A 20,148-nucleotide genomic window follows, 5' to 3' on the forward strand; every position below is an offset into this window, starting at 1 on the left:
AGATGGGAAGGCGGTAGAACGAGAGGACATGAAATGAGATTGAAGGGGGGCAGACTCAAAAAAGATGTCAGGAAGTATTTTTTCACGGAGAGAGTGGTGGATGCTTGGCATGCCCTCCCGCGGGAGGTGGTGGAGATGAAAACGGTAACGGAATTCAAACATGCGTGGGATGTGCATAAAGGAATCCTGTGCAGTAGGAATGGATCCTCAGAAGCTTAGCCAAAATTGGGTGGCGGAGCAGGTGGGGGAAGAGAGGTTGTTAGTTGGGAGGCGAGGATAGTGGAGGGCAGACTTATACGGTCTGTGCCAGAGCCGGAGATGGGAGGCGGGAAATACTGCTGGGCAGACTTGTACAGTCTGTGCCCTGAAAAAGGCAGGTACAAATCAAGGTAAGGTATACACATATGAGTTTATCTTGTTGGGCAGACTGGATGGACCGTGCAGGTCTTTTTCTGCCGTCATCTACTATGTTACTATGTATTAGGATTGAATGGCAGGAGTGATACACAAAACTTACAAGTAAAATCCTTTTTCTAATTAACTAACCAGAAAGGATGATATTACTGTATTAATAATGGGGGGGGGGGGGGGGGGGAGTGTTATCAAGTTGCATTAGGGTTTTGTCATGCTATTTGCCCCTTAATGCTATTTAAAGAGCCCTAATGCAGTTTGACAGAATTTACCACAGTGATAATTAGGTCACTGTGGGATATATAGTATTGAGATGCAAAACATGCCAATGGCTGTTTCGCATCTCATTATTGTCTAAATACCATACCTCAAGTTGCAGTGATAGACCGCAAGTTGCATTAGGGCTGAAAAATTACTCCAGCTTTTAGCTCAGGTGGTTTTACTGCCTGGGAGTGTCTGGGTGCCCCCCCCCCCCCCCCCCTACATGACTCTAGACACTCTAAATGTAAGCCACATTGAGCTGAAACTCATTTTTGGATAATTGTGGGATACAAGTATGAATAAAAAAAAATGAAAGGGCCTACAATCTTAAACATTGGTGATCCAGGGGTCTTTGAGCAGAACAAACACGTCTACTCTCTCTAGTCATTACAGGAATTGTTATCCAGTTCAGCATTTAGGTCTGAAGGGGGCATAATCTGCCACTGATGAATTCCAGCTCATGTTGCACTAAACGTTTTTCCATCTCTTAGAAATATGTTTCTTTAGCACATGAAATTTAAAATATATATAGTGCAATTATGCTGCTCTCAGTGTTGAAATAAGTGTGTTTTTGTTCCTTATGTGAACTGATGAACAATATTCCAATTATTCTTTGATTTTGCAACTGCTATTCCCAGTATAGAAACATTCACTGAGGCACTGCACCACATATGACATTGCTCGTATTACATTCTGTGTAATCCTGTAAGATAAATTCTAGCCCTAATTAAGGATGTGTGTTTTTTTTGTTTGTTTTTTTTAAGTGTAATTCTAATATAGGCAAAGCATACCATGCATCTACCACATCTATGATTTCCCTTAATTGTTGAAGGAGCTGCTGACTCTGTAGTTGCTGAGAAGTGAGATATTCTTGTGGTTTCTGCCACCATAAATTATATTTTTTCCATGCCACCCCCCACCTCTACATTTTTATGGAACATGTATAGAATGTAGTTGTTGGACAATGTTCCTCCATTTTTCAGGTCTAGTTAGGCTTAGATTTATACATAGAAAACTTTAAAAAAAAATACAGGAAAAAAGTCCCCCATATGAAGAATGAATCACAAAAAAGGAAAGTAGGGTTGGACAGCAGACCTTCAACAGGAATACTCTCACTGAAAAAAAATGTATTGAAGCACCTCACATAAAAGGACTCAGCACGGGACTGTGTTTCGGCAGTAACCCGCCTGCAAGGTGACTAATTATGTTATGCACCGTCCATGTTTTAGAGATTATGACCCTTGGAGGTCTGTTGTCCACCCCTACTTTCCTTTTAGGCGTAGGTTTATCACATGGCTAGTGTGCTTAGGGAAATCTGCTGCTGTTACTTTGGCGGCCCCTGCTGGCTGATATGGTATTGTTCGGAGGTACCCGTTTGTCCTTGGACTGAAAAGAGATGCCAGTGCTGCTTGGGTATGCCACTCAGAGGACTTGTAGCAGAGACTGAAAGGAAGAAATGGATAGACCAAAAAAAAAGTTAGTTTCCAAATCACTACCATACATGATTTACAGAGTGGTTCTCCTTCATATCTCAATATATATATAGCTTTCTATCCTCAAACCCACAAATGAGCTTTAAGTATGAAAAAAGCAGCACTGAAGGAAAGCTAGCTGCACTTGTGGAGAGGTTTAAAGCTCTCTGCAATTAAGCTTTTTTTCCACTGCTTTCCTTTTTGGGTAAGTAGGTCATTGTCTTCCCATCATGACCAGTTCCTACTGTCATGCTAAATAGCTTCTGAGAAGGGAAATTAACTCCTTAGCAGAGCTAATAATTATGGTAAGAGAAGTGGAAGACAAGCGAATTAAAGGAACTCTGATTTTATTAGAAGATCACTAGTTGGCCAATGCTCAGAACTCTGCGCTATCTGGAACTGCGCCTGATCAATACTGCGGGAGCAGCACTGAAAAATAGCTCCCCAATTCCCAACTGTAAAAAGATGCGAATGGTAAGCATGCTGTTTGACTGAAAGCAAGGGGGAGGAACATACCTGGTGCATGCGCACGAGTTTTCTGATGAGCACAACTCTTGTACATATGTTACGGGCAAAGCACACATTGGCACCATTCTTCTGCACCTTTAAATATAAGCTTTTCAATTTTTCTTTCATCTGAAAAGCTTATATTTAAGCACAGAAAACAGGTGCCTATGTCTGCTTTCATTTTCAGGTTTGCTGTGACTCTCATACATTTGTCTCTCACTACCTGCGCTTAGGCTTTCACGGGCTTCCTTCTGCTTTCAAATTAAATAAAAACCAGCAGCTTTTAATGAATAAAATCATGGGAAATCTTCTCTTCAAACACCCCAATGCGTACTCCTGGTTGGAGTTAGGTTTTCAGCGGTAAGGGCAGCTTTGTTTTGTGCGTTGTTCTCCGAGCATTGGGAGGAAAAAGAAGAGCGACAAAATGATAAAGGGGATGGAAAACTCCTCCCATATGAGGAAAGGCTAAAAAGGTTAGGGCTCTTCAGCTTGGAAAAGAGAAGGCTGAGAGGGGATATGATTGAGGTCTATAAAATCTTGAGTGGTGTAGAACAGGTAAAAACGAATCAATTTTTCACTCATTTTTTCAAAAAGTACAAAGACCAGGGGACACTCAATGAAATTACATGGAAATACTTTTAAAACAAATAGGAGGAAATATTTTTTCACTCAAAGAGTAGTTAACCTTTGGAATTCACTGCTAGTTTGGACTAGTTCCTGGAGGAAAGGTCCATAGTCTTTTGTTGAGGTGGGATTGGTAGCATGGAATGTTGCTACCTGTTGGATTTCTGCAAGGTAATTGTGACCTGGATTGGCCACTGTTGGAAGCAGGATACTGGGCTAGATGGACCATTGGTCTGACCCATTATGGCTATTCTTATGTTCTTATAAGAAATGAACTCATTAACATTTATTTGACTATATCTGCATTCTATTTACGCTAATCTTTGGCACACACATTGTCTCCTGCGCTAAAGCCTGCTGAGCATTCTGTGCTCATTAATGCTGATGCTAGTCCAGCGCTAATTTCCTTTAGCGCTGGCGTTAGGTTTTGAGCATCAGCCCATTGCAGAATTAGCATGGCATGCTTCTCTTTCTAATGTGCTTGGGTTGTTTTTTTTTCCCCAGGGTTTAGTATTTTTATACTGTGGCTTTACAGATCTCTTGGAAGTGATTGTGTCTACAGTTTCATTGTTTGCGTTTGATGTGGTCATATTTGCTTATGGAGTTGTTCCTTGGTTGTTCTTTACCCTGGCCATAGGTCTGGAGAATAAGGGCAGATAACTAATAAAAACTCCAACCATTCCCTCCCTCCTTTTCCACAGTACTATAGACCTTGCTTGATGTGTCATCACCACCTCTCTGATCTCATGTTTCCTGGCACTGAAAGGCAAAACATTTGATGTATGTTTATACTTGTTGAGACTGGAGGAGTGTGTGTTGGGGGGGGGGGGGGGGGGTTAGGGTACAGTTTCCATTGTAAAAAAAAACCTGTTTAAACAGCTCTGACAGTGCCTACAGTATCTCAGCAACACAAAAAAAAAGCTAAAAATGCATTAGTGGATGATTGGCCTAATAGTGCAAATCCAAGAAGACAGGAGGGGCCTCCACGGAGAGTCAAAGCAAAACAGCAAAAGTAGAGGCTGACAAATGCACAAACCAATAGGGAGATAATATCAAAAACCAGTTTATTCAGAATATTCATGTCAAGGACCCGACACGGTCCGTGTTTCAGCGCCAAAGCACCTGCCTCAGGGATCACAAACAACTTTGAGAAGAAGCTGATTGGCTTGAATAATTCCTTTATATATGCACATGATTATAAAAAGAAGTTAGACCACGTGACGCTATGAGCTGAGCAAGACGTGTGGTGCTCTGGCTCCAGGGCCCTCACTCCTTAAACATCTATTTTTGTACTCGCAAGAAGCTTCAAACGGGGTTTAGCAGACGGCAAAGTGCTTATGGACAAGTATATTAACAAATCGCCAGCGGAGATGGCGCAAAGAACAGCAAAAAAAGAAAAAACAAGGTCGGGAGCTCAAGATGGCAAAATGGCGGACGGACAAACTGTGGCGGCAACGTCGGTAAGCTTTTCGGAACAACAATTGATTCAGCTGACCGCTGCCACTAAACAAGCATGGGAGCCAAAGTGGTCCGAGCTCCACGAAAAACTAGATCATTATCAGACGGCGCTAGACGGCCTGGGAATTAGAACGGGAGACCTGGAGGCCAGAATGTCAGCGCTTGAAGACGAGACTCGGGAACACGGCCCAGATATTCAAAGTTTGTATCGCCAATTAAAAGAACAAGGAGAAAAACTTGAAGACTTAGAAGGCCGTTCTAGAAGGAATAATGTGCGTATAGTAGGGCTGCCGGAGCAACTACCAGAACGGAACTTAAGCACGTGGCTAGAAAGTTGGCTAGCAAAGGAACTGGCCCTCACGGATTTGGCGGGATCCCTGGTTATAGAGCGTGCCCACCGTGTGGGAAAAAAACCAGAAACAAATGCTAGACCACGGGTAGTAGTGGCGAAAATTCTTAACTATAAACACAAGATTGAGATTTTGCAAGGATTTAAAGAGCGGAGAGACTCGCTGAAATATGGGGGCCGAAATATACTGATTTTCCAGGATTATACAATGGCCGTGCAAGAGCAACGTAAAAAGTTTCACCCCCTTTGCTCGACTTTGATAGAGAAAAAGATTAAATTTGCGCTGCAATACCCGGCCAAATTGCGCCTATTTCTGCAAAACAGTTGGCATTCTTACTCTTCAGCAGAAGAAGCCCGGAAAGCACTGATAGACAAACAGCTCCTAGAAGATCCTTGAATATTTAATTGCATGTAATTGTAAGTGAAAGAGTAAAAGAATTTTTGCAGTGGGAATGTTGCTTATAAGATGTTGGGGAGTGGGGGTCTCAAAGCGAGGGATCGTGGTTCTCGCTTTTTCGTAGGCTGAGTGGCCTGGGAGGAGGCTATAGGGAATACTGGAGGCGAAAGGGGAAGAGGGGGGTCAACGGGGAAGGAGAGGGGGGGGAGGGAGGGGTATTAAGGCATCAATATCCTCACCAGTGACAGGTACTAGATTTGCAAAGGAACACATAGATGGGCATTACATAAAAACTTGCGTTCTCGGGCAGCCCCTACTGGAGAAACCGGCAACAGATTACACTCATAGGCAGCTTTGGAAGTTAGTCATGATTTATTTAATACTACTGACATGCCTGCACGAATTATTACTTGGAATGTAGGGGGGATATCGTCCCCAATTAAGCGGGCAAAGATACTAACGGCACTCCGTAGGCATGGCGCCGACACTGCCTGCCTACAAGAAACCCGACTTTCCGAGGCAGAACATAACAAACTACAGAGAATGTGGGTGGGGGAGGTCTTGGCCAGTTCCTCGTCAGGCCGGAAGGGAGGAGTGGTAATTTTAATTAGGAAAGGCCTATCGTATAAAGCCACATTACTAGCTAGAGACCAAGAAGGGCACTATTTGTTAGTAAAAATATGGCTCCAAGGGTTAGAGATGAACTTACTAGTGGTGTATGGGCCAAACAGACAAGATCCAGAGTTTTATCAAAAAATACAGCAATTAATTCATAAACATAGTGGTCTGCCCCTCTTGTTGGTAGGAGATTTAAATTTAATCATGGACCCAACCATGGACTGCACTAGCCCTACTTCACAACACTACCGAGGTAATAGAGGGGACATCTTGCCGAGTTTAGTGCAGGTCTTGGATTTGGTGGACACCTGGAGGGCACTACACCCATCAGAGAAAGATTTTACACACCGGTCTAGAGCCCATGGGACTCAGGCTAGATTGGACTATGCCCTGATAGCGCGAAACATGTTTCATAGAGTAACTAAGGTAATGATAGGCCCGGAGGAAATTTCGGACCACACCCCGCTGTGGTTAGACCTGGAAACGAACATAGAGGGGCTTGGAGAGAGGAGATGGCGGTTCCCAGCCTATTTATATAAGGACCAACACTTCCAGAAGTATCTTTCTGATAAATGGGAGGAATACGCAACACATAACGCCCAACACGAAGACCAGGCCTCTTTGTACTGGTCTGCCTCCAAAGCAGTTTTGCGAGGAGATATTATTGCATATGTGGTAAACATGAAAAAGAAAGCTGCGGCCAGTGTCCTGGGACTAGAAACACAATTGCAAATAGCTAGGAGGGCCCACGCCAAGCATCCATCGGCACAGACACTCGAAACTCTAAAAGCTACACAGGTGACCCTCAACACGTTATTACACGAAAGAGAAACACATTCTCAGTGGTATAGGAAATATAAATTGGAGCGGTACGGGAATAGACCGGGAAGGTTAATGGCTAGAATAATAAAAGCTGGAGGGGGTTCACGGGCAATAGACACGTTGAGGGACGACCAAGGAAAAATAACAAATCAACCTGCAGAAATCACTCAAATATTGGCCAAACACTTTGCTCAGCTGTACACCAGGAAACATTTAAGGAGCCCACAAGACATAGAGCAGTATTTGACACAGGCCAGGCTTCCAAAATTAACAGAGGCTGAGAGGCAGGCACTGAATGACCCATTGACAATGAAAGAATTGCAGGCAGCCGTGAACAAATTAAAACTGTATTCAGCGCCAGGGCCTGACGGGTACTCGGGAGAGTACTTCAAGCTGCTACCATTGAAAGCTAAAGGTGCATTGTTGGAATACTATGATGAAGCCATAGAAAAAGGAGTCCTCCCGCGATATGCTAACACCTCCACTATCACACTTATCCCGAAGCCCAATAAACCAAAAGAGAAGGCCGAGTCCTATAGGCCGATATCACTACTAAACGTAGATACAAAATTAATAGCAAAAATCCTGGCAGAACGATTAGCTTTAGTTCTGCCTAGACTGATTGGGCCAGATCAAGTAGGGTTTGTCAGGAATCGGTCCTCCTCTTGGAATGTCAGGAAAGCGCTCCTGGCCATGGCCAGTTGTCAAAAAAGAGGAGACCCGGCAGTGTTGCTGAGTCTAGATGCGGACAAAGCATTTGACAGAGTAAGCTGGGATTTCCTCTTTCAAACTCTACAACACATGGGACTCGGGGATTGGTTTCAGAAAGCTGTAAAAACACTGTATAACCAGCCCAAGGCAACCATAGTAGCTAATGGGGTCAACAGTACAGACTTTAACATAGAACGAGGTACACGTCAGGGGTGCCCCTTGTCTCCCCTCCTGTTTATACTCTCCTTAGAACCTCTGCTGCACCACATAAATCAGGCGGAGGCGGTGAAGGGAGTAGAAGTGGCAGGACATTACCTTAAAACAGTGGCATATGCAGATGACTTGCTGATAATGGTTTCAGATGTCCGAAGTTCCCTCAAGCCACTGTTAGAGCTGTTAGAATTATACGGGAGAGTGGCGGGATTCACCTTAAATTTGAATAAGTCCCAAGCCCTAATACTCACATCTGACCTGACGACAAAAGAAATCTTGGGGCTGCCAATCCCAGCAGCGGAGGGAGTGTTGAAATATTTGGGTGTGTCGATACCGGCGGTATTAGATCAGTTATATACAATTAACATTCGTCAGTTACTAAAAGACACAAGGCAGAAATTACAGGGGTGGGAGTCCCTTCCACTGAATCTCTGGGGTAAGATAGCAATGTATAATATGTTTGTAGTACCAAAATGGTTATATATTTTTCAATTATTGCCACTGTCATTGAAATTCAGTGATGAATGTAAACTGAATAAACTGCTGAGGCGCTTCGTGTGGAGTGGAAAAAAAGCACGTATATCTTTGCAAGTTATGTACACACCAGCTGAGTATGGCGGGATGGGACTAATTAGTGTAAAGAGCATTACCATGGCAAGTAGTATGCGCCACATAAGGGACTGGTTCTGTCGGACATCTTATTACTCAAATACAGATTTGGAGCTGCAACTTCTGCCGCAAGCGCACTTCAGTAACTGCTTGCATACAGGAGGAGCAGAGATTCCAAAAATTTTGAAACTAACAGGGATCATGAGTTCTGCAAAAGCAGCTTGGAGATGGATATGTCGTCTACATCGTTTCTCCGCTAAAGTAACACCGTTTTTGTCGGTGGCCAACAACCCAGATTTTCAGCCAGGGTGCCTTTATTCAGCCTTTAGTCGCTGGAAACAAAAAGGGATTATATACTTGTTGCATGTATTGACGGCGGATGGAAACCCTAAAACGTTTCAAGAACTGGAAACGGAATATGCAATGTGTAAAGCAGATAATTTCCATTATATGCAGTTGAGGCATTACCTCCAATCTTTACCCTGGACAGACTTAACAGAAGATGTTCAAGAAGAATTATCGTCAGCCTTTTCTCTGGAGGCACAAGTGAAAGTACCCCTAGCCTACCACCACCGTCATATAAAGGATACGGTATCTGAAATGGATTACAAGCGATTGGCGGAAAGCTGGGAGAGAGACTTGTTAATTACACTAACGCCAGATCAACTTAGAGAACATATAATATCTATTCGACGACGTTCGGTTTATGCTACCCAATGGGATATACAATACAAAATAGCTCTGAGGATATATATAGCACCAAGGAGGGCATTCCACATGGGAGTGTCCCCCTGGGGCGAATGCCCGAAATGCAAAGCAGAAGGAGCAACATTGGGTCATATGTTATGGTCATGCAAGGGTATCAGAACCTTTTGGAGGACACTTATGGCCCAAGTATCAACTTTATGGAGGGTTCGTTGGCAAAGCGATGCCAGGCTGTTGCTGGGCCGTTGGTCAATTCCGCAACAGGGCCCAAAGGGTATGAAGGCCTTTGTGGAAAAATCTATTATAACAGCAAAACAATGCATCCTGGCTGAGTGGATTACAAATAGATACCCCACTTTGCAGGGGTGGAGATTGCGGATGATCCATTTAATTCGGATTGAGAGGATGGGCATAAAACAATTGTCCTCGGAAAGAGGCGAGAAGTGGATAAACTGTTGGAGCCTATTCATGGATACCTTGACACCAGCTGCTCGAAGCCGCCTTATGAACAGATAGTTGTTTAACCAGCACTGGTGGAGTGAATGTATTTTGACTAGTTAAAGAAGGGGTGTAATGGGAAGGGAAGGGTGGGATAAGGGAACGACTTTGACTCAAGATTGGGAATCTCATTCGGAAAGAGTAAGATGGAAAAAGGTCAAGTCGGGGGATGGGGAGCTGGGGTATAAAAGTTTGAAAAACAAAAGATTTTCAAGTTATAATGTTATGTACATATGTGGTACGCTGACTGGTGAAATGTTTAGCTTGAAATGTCAGTTCTGTTGACTAATAAAAATGATTTAAACATAAAAAGAAGTTAATCCACAGAGAGAACAAAAGACCAGCCAACCGATCAGCAAACACCATGTGACAGGAAACCACGTTATCGGTTGGCTGGTCTTTTGTTCTCTCTGTGAATTAACTTCTTTTTATAACCACGTGCATACATAAAAGAATTATTCAAGTCAATCAGGTTCTTCTCAGAGAGAGTTGTTTGTGACCCTTGAGGCAGGTGCTTTGGCGCCGAAACACAGACCGTGTCAGGTCCTTGATATGAATATTCTGAATAAACTGTTTGCGCATTTGTCAGTCTCTAATTGATAGTGCAGCAGGTTGCGGACCTGGGGAACCAGGTTTGATTCCCACTGCTGCCTGACAGCAGTGTGTTGAGATCCTGAAGAACTAGGTTCACTTAGCCCTCATTCTTCTTGATCTTTCTGCTGCTTTTGACACTGTCGATCACAGCATACTTCTCGATACCCTGTCCTCACTTGGGTTCCAGGGCTCTGTCCTTTCCTGGTTCTCTTCCTACCTCTCCCTCCGCACCTTTAGTGTTCACTCTGGTGGATCCTCTTCTACTTCTATCCCTCTGCCTGTCGGCGTACCTCAGGGTTCTGTTCTTGGTCCCCTCCTCTTTTCTATCTACACTTCTTCCCTTGGTTCATTAATCTCATCCCATGGCTTTTCCTACCATCTCTATGCTGATGACTCCCAAATCTACCTTTCTACCCTTGATATCTCACCTTGCATCCAAACCAAAGTTTCAGCGTGCTTGTCTGACATTGCTGTCTGGATGTCTCAACGCCACCTGAAATTAAATATGACCAAAACCGAGCTTCTCATTTCCCCCCCCCCCCCCCCCCCAAACCCACCTCCCGCTCCCCCCGTTTTCTATTTCTGTTGATGGCTCTCTCATTCTCCCAGTCTCCTCAGCTCGAAACCTTGGGGTCATCTTTGACTCTTCTCTCTCCTTCTCTGCTCATATCCAGCAGATTGCCAAGACCTGTCGTTTCTTTCTTTACAACATCCATAAAATCCGCCCCTTTCTTTCCGAGCACTCTACCAAAACCCTCATCCACACCCTTGTCACCTCTCGTTTAGACTACTGCAATCTGCTTCTTGCTGGCCTCCCACTTAGTCACCTCTCCCCTCTCCAGTCGGTTCAAAACTCTGCTGCCCGTCTCGTCTTCCGCCAGGGTCACTTTACTCATACTACCCCTCTCCTCAAGACCCTTCACTGGCTCCCTATCCGTTTTCGCATCCTGTTCAAACTTCTTCTACTAACCTATAAATGTACTCACTCTGCTGCTCCCCAGTATCTCTCCACACTCGTCCTTCCCTACACCCCTTCCCGTGCACTCTGCTCCATGGATAAATCCTTCTTATCTGTTCCCTTCTCCACTACTGCCAACTCCAGACTTCGCACCTTCTGTCTCGCTGCACCCTACGCCTGGAATAAACTTCCTGAGCCCCTACGTCTTGCCCCATCCTTGGCCACCTTTAAATCTAGACTGAAAGCCCACCTCTTTAACATTGCTTCTGACTCGTAACCACTTGTAACCACTCGCCTCCACCTACCCTCCTCTCTTCCTTCCCATTCACATTAATTGATTTGATTTGCTTACTTTATTTATTTTTTGTCTATTAGATTGTAAGCTCTTTGAGCAGGGACTGTCTTTCTTCTATGTTTGTGCAGCGCTGCGTATGCCTTGTAGCGCTATAGAAATGCTAAATAGTAGTAGTAGTAGTAGTAGTCATTGCCCCAGGTACAATATATAACTTAGATTATGAGCCCATTAGGAACAGTGCAAAGTACCTATTAATAGAAATTGTAAACCGCATAGTCACCTCAGGGATCACTTGCAGTATATCAAGAGCTGAAAATAAATGAAATGAAATATGTTTGTCAGTTGTAAAGAAGGGGACCTCCATGGTTTTGGATCACCTACATTATCTTTGGATACTTTTTGCTGGGTCAGTAAGAGTTAGACTGCAAACAGTCCCACATGAAGCACACCAGTGTGTGATGCTTAGCTTGTTAATAAGGTGTTAGTGGACAAGAATGACAACTGCTTTCTCCTTTGCTTTGTCATCAGTGGGTGGCTGGAGATGTTTGAATCGCAGTCTATGGATCACAAGGAACTTGAAAGCCTGCCAGCAGGGTACAGGCCGCCTTATCGAAGCAACACTGCCTGGCAGTGGAGCATGCCAGCTGCACAGAAATGGACAGTGCCCACTCATGCCCAGTCTCTGACCCGGCCTCCAAAGCAGACGATCATTGTGCCCTACCGGGAGTCTCAGTCACTACATAGCAAAAGGTAAGATCAGACGAGGAGTTTCCCCGGTTCATCACAGCCAGCATGGCACCAGAAAAGAAACAGTACGCCTCCGCAGCTGTGTAAACATTCAGGACTGTTCAGCAAGGGAGCGGCCTCATCTGAAGAGATTACACCCGGTCCATAACGCCTTTCACAAGAGCACATCACTTAGGGCCCTGTTTTTCTAGTGGCTTTCCCAATAACGATGCAGCAGCAATCTGCTGAGCATGGTGCCAGAAGTGCTCCCTCCATCACACTAGTTCAGCAGGAAAATCAAGTTTCATGGCAGAGTGCCTTGAACTGGACTGGTAAATGGTTTGTCTAGATAGGAACGGACACCATTTTGTGTAAGAATTAATTGCTAGTTGAGTTGTTGTGTTTTGTCCCATTGTAGCAATACAGAGAGAGAGAAGTCTATTCTGTAAGTCCCACGCTGGGTATGTGTCAGCTGAAGACACATTCCTTTGGTTTGCCTTCATGCAAGCCGGCTGCAACAGACCAGGCGGCTTTCTTAGGGGCAGGTGCATCTTGCCCTACAGCCCACCCCTCTCCATCATCTTATCAGGTTTTAAGGATACCTGCAATGAATATGCATGAGAAAGTTTGCAACGACTGCCTTCATTATATGCAAATGTATCTCATGCATATTCATTTTACATGCCCTGAAAACCTGATTATCTGGGGGTCCTCTAGGACAGGTTTGGGATTCACCAGTTCAGAGGATTACAGGGTAAACCTGACAAAATTGTGTAGGTAGGATGTGGCAGGTTAAAAACAATACTGTCAGTGTGACTGAAGTCTTACCCGGAGTACAGGACACTTTCTAATGTATGCATAATCCTACAAACATTGAACTATTGAAGCCCCTCCTCAGGAGAGAATGATGGCATCGGTGTACTTTATCACCAGTTAATTTGTATGTCTTGGGATATTGACTGCTTTGCTGTTCAGATGTAGATGGCCTTTTTTTTTTTTTTTTTGACCCAGCAGCCCTCTCCTCACCTTTCTCCCTGCTCACTTACAGTCAAATGATCAAAAGCCCCTCGCTGTTCTAAACAGCGCTCTAAAAATAGCACTGGAACAGCGCGGGGCTTTACCGCCCCTTTGATCAGAGACAATAGCTTGCAAATTTATGCGCGCTGTTACCTCTGATCATAGGGTAAAGTGCAGGAGGATTGTGCCTGAGCATGCGCTCAGACACAATCCTCTCACACTTGTTTGACAGGTCTAGGCTGTCAAAAGCCCAGACCTGTCAAACACCGGGGCTGGAGGACCATTGAACCACTAGACTCCAAACAGCATGGCCCTGGTGGCCTAGTACCCCCACCCCGAGTCAGTGACATGGGGGCTGGAGGTCCAGCAGACCTCCAGGCCCCCCGACCCCCTCCGGATACAAGTTCGGGGGGGGGGGGGCTGGAGATCCAATGGGTCGCCAACCCCCCTAGCATCCCCTTGAGTACAGCCCTGTTGGCCCAGTGGGTCGCGAATCAAGCCCCCCTCCCCAACCTAGTGGTCTAGCGGCCTTCTTCCCCGACCCCCTTATGTTAGTCGGAGGAGAGATGTTGACTCTCTCCTCTTCCATCAGCGCCACCTCAAAAATTGCAGCGTCCAGCCCTGCCCAGTGCATCCTGGAATGCACGGGGGGGGGGGGGGGTCAGGGGGCCTGATGCACTGGGGGGAATGGGGGCATGCTAGCATGCAAATGTTAGACAGGGCTAACCATTCCTCCTAAATGGTCTTCATACCCTAATGCCAGCTCCGAGCTGGTGTAGGGTTTGTCGCAGACAGTGCGCCAATGTTTGGCACACTACTCGCTGATCATTGGGGAGGAATACATTTAGTATGCATTTGCATGCTGCTTGCACTGAGAGCCCTGTTTTGCATGCATTTGCATGCTAGCTGTATTCAGAGCCCACGAGCGCGTTGTTTCACACAATCGGGGGCTCTGATTATGGGGGCAGTAGCAAACACAGGTGCTAGTATGGCACATAGCTTCTAGCGCCTGTGTTTGCTTCTGATTATCGACCCATTAGAGCCAGGCTGGCTTCTAGTGCTATAAGTGGAGAACATGCAGCCTGCCTCCCTTCAGAACCTGAAACCCATAAGCCTCTAGTATACTATCTAGGCATCATTCCATGCAACAGCCAATTCCCTCACCCCTGGAGCTGTGAATGCTACCTTTATAGCATTCCAAGTCCTACCTGCCCCATGAAGATGTCCTAAACCTGGAGCCCACTGCATGGAAGTGGCAAAGCATTTATTATCTGCGCTACTGGGCCAGCCCAAGTGGTGGCGATATATCCCATCTCCAGATAGATTTCCTATGTGCTTTGTTACAGGCCAGTAAGTTTTCCGGAAACACCATACACAGCAACATCTGGAGGAATAGAGAGAATTCAGCCATATCGTCAGCCCTCCAGCAGTTTCTCCTCTCCAGGCTCAGGACCAGCTGGCTACAACAGATTCAAGGCTTTTCCTGACAGGTAAAATTTTAGAGAACCTCTTAAGACAAAGATGCCTTCTGGCAACTCAAAACTTAACGTGACTGAAAGACTGTATGTGGTTCTAGCTGCAGATAAGCCTCAATAGCTGTATCATTAGTAAAGATTTGCCTAGTACACTATGAAAAAGGGACGAAGCTGACCATCCACCCTCTTCAGAAGCAACTCATATATTTCAAGTCTTGTGTCCAAATGAGAAGAAATCCAGTAGTCAGAATTTCACCCATCTCCCTAACTACAGCAGTCTTGCTGATCCCCCGCAGAGGAGTCTGTGCACGTTCCCCAATTACAGCCCTAATTGTTCATTTTTAAATGTGATTGGCTGTGCCTTGCATTTTATAGTTCCACTTTTAAATGTGGAAGAGAAATGCCATGTGCGCTGTGGGGTTTGGCTCTGTTTCACAACTTCTGAGCTGTCAGTGACACCTACAGTTTAGAAATAGCTGTGCAGGGATTTTTTTTTTCCCATAAATGAAAAAAGCCTGCCAGCAAATGGAGCTAAAGAGAGAAAAAGACTCAAGCTGAGGTGTCACGGATTGAGGCACTTAACCTTGACTAAACATTTTGTATTCCTGCCTGTAGATCAGACCTGCTGAACCTTTAAGACTGCAGGTTCCATCCTGAATCTCAGAGCGGTAATCAGTAATGGTGACAAGCTGCTGAGGTATCCTGGCTGTACCAAGCATTTGCTGCTGTTATCTTTGTTTGCTGTAGCCTTGTCCGTATGCTGCTTTGGGATGCCTTGTGCCAGTTCCCCTACTAAAGTAAACACCAGCTCCTATCAAAAGTCTGAAAATGGATGCGAGTGTCCAAAGATAAATGGACTGCACATTATCTCTTGATAGTCCTAATGTACTCCCTTCTTAGAAACGCATGGATGGACAGTTGCATACATCTGGCTGGGAGATCTAAAATTGATGCTCTAGGCTTGGCAGGTGGTGTGTTGTAACAAGCTGTATGAACCTCATGTTTCCTAGGGCTGAGGACAGAGAGCTTGCTAAAATGGAAGTCAGTCTCTCTCTCTCTCTCTCTCTCTCTCTTCCCCCCCCCCCCCCCCCCCCCCCAAAGTCCTTCCAGGAAAGCAGTATGTTTTTTTTCAGACATGACATTCATTCTTTTCTACATCTTGTGTAAAACAGCAGTGAGATTTAGGATGTGTGCGCTCTTAAAGTGTTTAAATACTGTGTGTCAAAAAAAATTATACTAACCTTGTTTTCTACACAACTCTGTCAAAACTTGACCCATTTCAATAAAAATTTAAGATACGTTAGCCTGAATAAATTTGCAATAAGCCTACACTCCCGGCCACCTCAACTAAATAATGTCGCTTCACTGTTGCAATGTTTTCTTCAGTGTGAACTGGTTAGGCCCTGCTGCTTCCTGACCAGTAATCAGTTGAGCCCGTTTCTCACAATTGCTTAAAAACATATTCGTCTACCTCTTTTTTTAGACACACTTGCAGCAGTCTGAGATCTGTAACCTTTCTCCAGATACAAGTTTTTAATAAGGTTTTGCCGGGTTCTTGAAGCCTGGATTGGCCGCTGTCGGAGACAGGATGCTGGGCTTGATGGACCATTGGTCTTTTCCCAGTATGGCCGTGCTTATGTGCTAGTTAGTGTTGAATCTTTGTTTAAAGCTTTTATCTTGACACACTTGATTTTATAATTCTTTGTTAATACGGTTAATAAACCAGGTTAGTAGGAGGCAGTGAGCTATTTTTTCACACCTAAAAAAATGAGATTCACCAATCCTTCTCCAGTGATAGATTTCATGCTAGTTCTGATTGTGTCCATCAGTCTGAAGCATATAGGGACAAACTTAAAGATCTCAATATGGTATACATTGAAAGGAAGGCAGGGGAGGGGAGCTGAGCAATGATACATTTAAATACCTCCAAGACATAATTGTACAGGAGGTGAAGCTCTTTCAGTTGAAAGGAAGCTATGACACAAGGGGGCATAGGATCAAGGTGAAACATGATAAATTCGGGATTAATCTAAGGAAGTACTTCTTTGCAGAAAGGATGGTGAATGGGTGGAACAGCCTCCCGGAGGAGGTGGTGGAGACCAAGAATGCACAGGACGACAATCTCATAGGATCTCTGAGAGAGAAAGGGTTGTTAGATGATGATGGGCAGACTGGATAGACCTTATGGCCTTTATCTGCTGTCAGCTTTTAATGTTTCTATAACTTAGGTCAAACCTTTTCCCAACAGTCACACCTTCCACTTGTCAATCCCAAGATGCCCTGTTACCGACAAGACAGCGGGCAGCTTGATCTAAATCCAAATAATTAAAAGCTGTGATTGGCAGCAGCACGTGTGTGGCGTAACATTCCCTAAATGCCACTACTACTGTTATTGCTCTCTGTTTATGAGGTTGCATGGGGAATACTGATGAGCATCTGCACACTCAGCACTCTGTCTAAAGGGCAAGAGACTGCATGGTATAAACTGAACAAATACAATTGTAAGAGTTTAAATAAAGAGGTGTTCCACTTAATCTGCCATCATCTTATAAACCATCCAGAATAATGAGCTGTGCTAGTGAAAAATCCTCCAGCAGACACAGGTGCCATTGCTAAGATATTCACTGCTGTTGACCCAGATGACTTATCTGCCTCTTCCTCCCCATGGAATAGCTTGAGCATTCATTAGTAAGCAAACAATCTGCTCTCAGCCTAACGAGTAAGACGGGAGGGGGAGGCAGGGACATGCACTAGGCTTATGCTGCTATGCTGAGCATCTTTAACCTTCGAATTCCAGCCAGGAGTAGCACCGCTGTTCTGGTTCTTTGAGTGTCTAGAAACCGGGGGTCATATTCACATAGAACTCCAACCATGCTGGAGGGAGAATATTTTAATGTAAGGAGTACCCCATAAACTCCCATGAGGCGTTCCAAGTCTAATGCACGCTATCAACTCAGCCTTCAGGGTTATCTTCATGAGCAGAACAAGAAAATAAAGCAAGACTTGGTATGCGCTGTGCTCCAGGATAACTTTTTGTTTTGTTTTGGGTTTTTTCGGTGCGGTTTTTTTTTGTTTTAATTTCTTCCTATGCCACCCTTATAAAATGCTGATAGGTACATACTGTGGCTGCATGTTGCTGCTACTGGAACTGCTCTCCATGCCCCCACCTCATTTGTCACCAACAAATCCATTATTATCTTCTTTCAGTTACGTCAAGGACATGTCTGCTACTTTCAACGCCGCACATCTCGTGGCTGCCTGGAGCAATCAAGCTTAGCACTGAATTTTTATTAAATTCCACCTACCACTGCTTCATCTCTTCTCATATTTGTTTGCAGGCTTATTTTTCCCCCTCCCAAGTGTAAAGTTCTGTGGGTTGAAGCTGCTAATGAAGGTGTAGGGATTGTGGGCTTTTCGTCCTCTTTCAGTGCTGCTGCTTTTGCCAGCATGTCTTATGCTTTCCTAAGCCTTGGCACTTTCTTTCCTTCCCTCTGCAGATATGGTTCTCCAGCACGTCCTCTGTTGCCATTTGAACAGCAGTATAGTCATGAATTGATGTCCAGTGGGGATTCCTCTTCTGGAGGATTCGCCAGCCAGGAGAGCACCATGGAGCGGCACAAGCCTGGTAAGACACTTTGCACTTTCTTTGAATTCCTATATTTAATTTTTGGCACTAGAGAGCTGCAGCCTTGGGCCTATCCTTACAGGACTTTCCTTACTAAGGAGGTCAGATGTAGCCTAATTTTATTTTTGGTTGAGGCTGCATTTGTTTAGCCAGCCAAGCCTGTGGTTGAAGTCCATCCTCATGGGGGATCTTCAGATTATGCCCTTGCAAAGAGAATACTTGTGGGTGTTTTTTTTTTTTTTTTTTTAGAAAATAAAGCCTTTCCTCAAAAGATGCTATTAGTCATACTCATCATGGGTCATTGCAATAGGTTTGTAAGGAATCTATGTCCATCAGTTGGTGGAAGTTCAAGGGCTACCTCAGAGGGTCATTCACAGAAGTAGGAAATAAACACTACTGGGCATTCAAGCTTTGCCAAATGGTAGTCATTAAGGCTACTTTAACAGCAGACTTGGTTACTGGAGAGTGGAATTCGAGTTGTGTTCTCTGAACATCCAAGGGGTGTCTAGTCATTTAGGGTGGAGGGTAGATTTTTTCCAGTCAGCAGTTAGATCATAGTTCTCTTTCCCCTAGAAAGATCCTTCACTTTTCATGTCTTGGTTTCCCTGTTAAGTGCAAGAGGAGAGAATATGACTAATTCTGAGTTAGCCACTTAGTGCGCCTGATGGCTGTGAGATGCATCCATCATCAGTGTATCTGTGTGGTGTGAGTATCCTGACGACATGATTTGGGGTTGTGCTTTTCATATCCTTAGGCATTTCAGCTTTTCTCAGCAGTGAGAGGGAGCAACATAAGAGTTCACATAAGGACAGGCTTTGTTTTTATCCTTTTAAAGTAATTTCAAGCCCTGGAAAAACTGCACTCTTGGTGCAGATTCTTCTCACCCAACTGCTTCTCACAGAACGAGTTTTAGGTGTATTGATTTTATTTTGTTGCATGTATTTAATGTATTTCTTTCAGGAAAAAAAATCTAGGCATTATCGAACAAGAATACAAACCTGAAAAATACATAATACAGGTGTGGTAATGTGGTAAACCGATGGACGCTCCTTGTTAGCACTCCTGTCCTATCTCAAGGAATAACACCAGGGTTTCTCACATGTGCAGCACTTTGTGCTTATAGAAAGTCTGTTTGCCAGCTTAATTCTAGTATCGTGGGGGATAATTTTAGAAAGCTTTTCTGATGTGCAAAAGTCCATTTCACTTGCTTAAAAAGTAGGCACATGGGAAGAGTAAGTATTACCAGGGTTATCGATGTAATATGAAAAGTACGCGTGCACACATGTTTTTTGGAGTGGGTGTGCATTTGTGCGCTTTTGGAGCTGTTCTGGGAGACACACAGAAGTGGATACCTTTTTTGCACTTCTCACATAGGTGCCCTTTTATAAGGTCATGTACAAGAATAATGGATTGGTAAGAGTACAGAAGGTGGGAGGGAGGAGTTGTCCTTACATAATGGTGACATGTACTAACCGGATGTTAGGTCCTCAGCTGCACCTGGCCCAGGGCAATGTTGTTGCAAGGGGAAATAAAATACAAGAGTAGTGTAGCTAGAACTGGGATCTGGTATCCTGAGCTTTCAATTCAACTGAGCTGGAAGTCCTAAGGAGCAGGGAAAACACTGCCAGGTTGAAAAAGCAGGAGCTTTGATGCCAGCCTTTGCTTTGGGGTGCTCAGTGGCACATGCCTTCCTCCCCTCTCCTTTTAACCTGCCTTTTGGGTTGTCATTTATATCATTAGTGATCTGTTAAGGCAGTGTTTCCCAAGTCCAGTCCCGGAGTACCCCTTGCCAGTCAGGTTTTT

General features: G+C 44.6%; 1 protein-coding gene across 3 annotated transcripts in view; it reads left to right on the plus strand.

Moving 5' to 3' along the window:
- SIPA1L3 (signal induced proliferation associated 1 like 3) overlaps positions 1-20,148 on the plus strand; it is a 292,368-nt gene that overhangs the window by 233,059 nt on the left and 39,161 nt on the right. For all 3 annotated transcript variants that reach the window (XM_030217319.1, XM_030217321.1, XM_030217320.1), the window contains 3 exons: positions 12,031-12,252; positions 14,592-14,735; positions 18,218-18,345. In XM_030217319.1, coding sequence (XP_030073179.1) covers positions 12,031-12,252; positions 14,592-14,735; positions 18,218-18,345 — 494 coding nt within the window. The remainder of the gene's footprint in view (positions 1-12,030; positions 12,253-14,591; positions 14,736-18,217; positions 18,346-20,148) is intronic.

This window comes from Microcaecilia unicolor, chromosome 11 (assembly GCF_901765095.1).
Source record: "Microcaecilia unicolor chromosome 11, aMicUni1.1, whole genome shotgun sequence".
In the NCBI taxonomy this organism is placed as follows: Eukaryota; Metazoa; Chordata; class Amphibia; order Gymnophiona; family Siphonopidae; genus Microcaecilia; species Microcaecilia unicolor.